Source organism: Phaethon lepturus, unplaced genomic scaffold (assembly GCF_000687285.1).
Source record: "Phaethon lepturus isolate BGI_N335 unplaced genomic scaffold, ASM68728v1 scaffold16226, whole genome shotgun sequence".
NCBI classification, from domain to species: domain Eukaryota; kingdom Metazoa; phylum Chordata; class Aves; order Phaethontiformes; family Phaethontidae; genus Phaethon; species Phaethon lepturus.
This window is the reverse complement of record NW_010545736.1, coordinates 28,615-30,289: the sequence shown is the minus strand read 5'-3', so window position 1 is coordinate 30,289 and position 1,675 is coordinate 28,615. Positions and strand designations below refer to the sequence as shown.

Here is a 1,675-nt window from a genome sequence, read left to right as displayed (position 1 = left end):
AGTTCTTCATATAGAAGAAAAGTAAGCAGAATCTTTGGAAAGAAGACAAAAGGTGAACTCAGCTGTCCAACAGGACCAACAGTGGTTGAAAAGGGAGAGGGTATTTTTTGGAAGTTTCAGTTAGGGAAATTTTTTAAATACTGTCTCCTGCTCGTCAGTAGAAAGGAGCTATGTTTTCTGTTAGTTCTGGTTATTGGCATACAATTGTGTTTCTTCAGAGGTACATGCTGGTATTTGTATAATTGTTTTACTTTTCCCAGAGATTTCATTTTCCGATAAAAGTTGTCGGCATAATAACATTTTGCTCATTTCTTTTCTAGAAAAACTTTTGTTGGACTTAAGGCATGTGGGAAGAGGTGACTTCTGAAGGGAATAGGATTTTCATTTTTGGAACTTTTCTCAACTTATTTTACTTCTTACTTGCTGTTTTCATGTCTGCAATTATTTTCTTGCACAGAAATCTGGATACTAGCCATTATTCATTTTGATCCAATTATGTTAAATTTCAGGTAGATAAAGATGGCCCTTTCAGATATGGTGCCAAATATAAATAAATCTTAACATTCATATATGTGTGCATTCCCCATTAACCTTCCATTCAGATGAGAAGGCAATGAAGTTCATTCAGCTTGAACGACTGTATCACGAGCAGCTGCTTGCAAATCTTTCTTCCATACAGGAGCAGTGGGGTGAGTACAGGGTAAACTAACATGGTAGAAGAAAAAGTTAATTTGTTTTGTATTTCTAAATAATAGAGTATGCGTTTTGCCAGCTTAAAAATGTTACATAGCAAAAGCAGCATTTATATCAGAATTTCTCTGCGCTTGTTAGGAGAAAATTATTCCTGCTTTAGATTTCTTCTCACACGTTTCATGAAAAAGGTGTAAATAGTTTGTCATTCTTTATTCTATTAATGGAGAATTTGATTGATCCACAGATTTTTTGAGCTTATTTTTGGTTTAGGGTTGGTGAATCTGATGTGATGAAAATAAATGTGTTGTGAAAAAAATACAATGCTAAAAAAGCATAGTCTGAAACAAGATTGTAGAGCACACACAGAAGAGTTGTCAATATTTCTCCATTATTAGTTTCACGTATATGTTTTATGTTAAGCAAATACTGCTTTTAAAATACTTTGGGTAAAATTATTTTGATTTAACTTAGAAAGAAAATGGAAAACAGCAGTTCCTAGTCTGGTTACAACACTGAGGAATTCATCCAAAGAACTGAGTGGTGAAGAGCTGGAAAAGCTTACTAGAGTTTGTTCTTCGCATCAACAGTAAGTATAAGAAAATATTACTGCTTTTCCAGTACTAATATATCAGCACAGCTGTTGTCTACTTGCTAGTATAAGCATTTAAAATAGTTGATGTCAAAATAAGAGTTGCATCCAGTTGACTTCAGTGAATTTGGTTATAATGTGGTCGTTCTTTTTGATATGTAACTAATATATTTCTGTTACCATCAATTTTCACAACATTTTAATATGGCTTGAGGAATGTATAGGGACTAGATCTGAACTGTTTTCAGCAAATCATTAGTTTGCCAGAAATAAAATTTTGAGTTTTAGCATTTTCAGCCAAAGTAAAAACTGAGTAGTGTTAATTTAGGAGGAGGGAGACTGTAGAACTGATGATGAACTTTTAGACTAGATATAAGGAAAAATGTCTTTATG

General features: G+C 33.2%; 1 protein-coding gene across 1 annotated transcript in view; it reads left to right on the top strand.

Moving 5' to 3' along the window:
- CNST (consortin, connexin sorting protein) overlaps window positions 1–1,675 on the top strand; it is a 34,439-nt gene that overhangs the window by 14,137 nt on the left and 18,627 nt on the right. Inside the window, exons 4-5 of the mRNA XM_010289054.1 lie at window positions 603–689; window positions 1,165–1,279. Coding sequence (XP_010287356.1) covers window positions 603–689; window positions 1,165–1,279 — 202 coding nt within the window. The remainder of the gene's footprint in view (window positions 1–602; window positions 690–1,164; window positions 1,280–1,675) is intronic.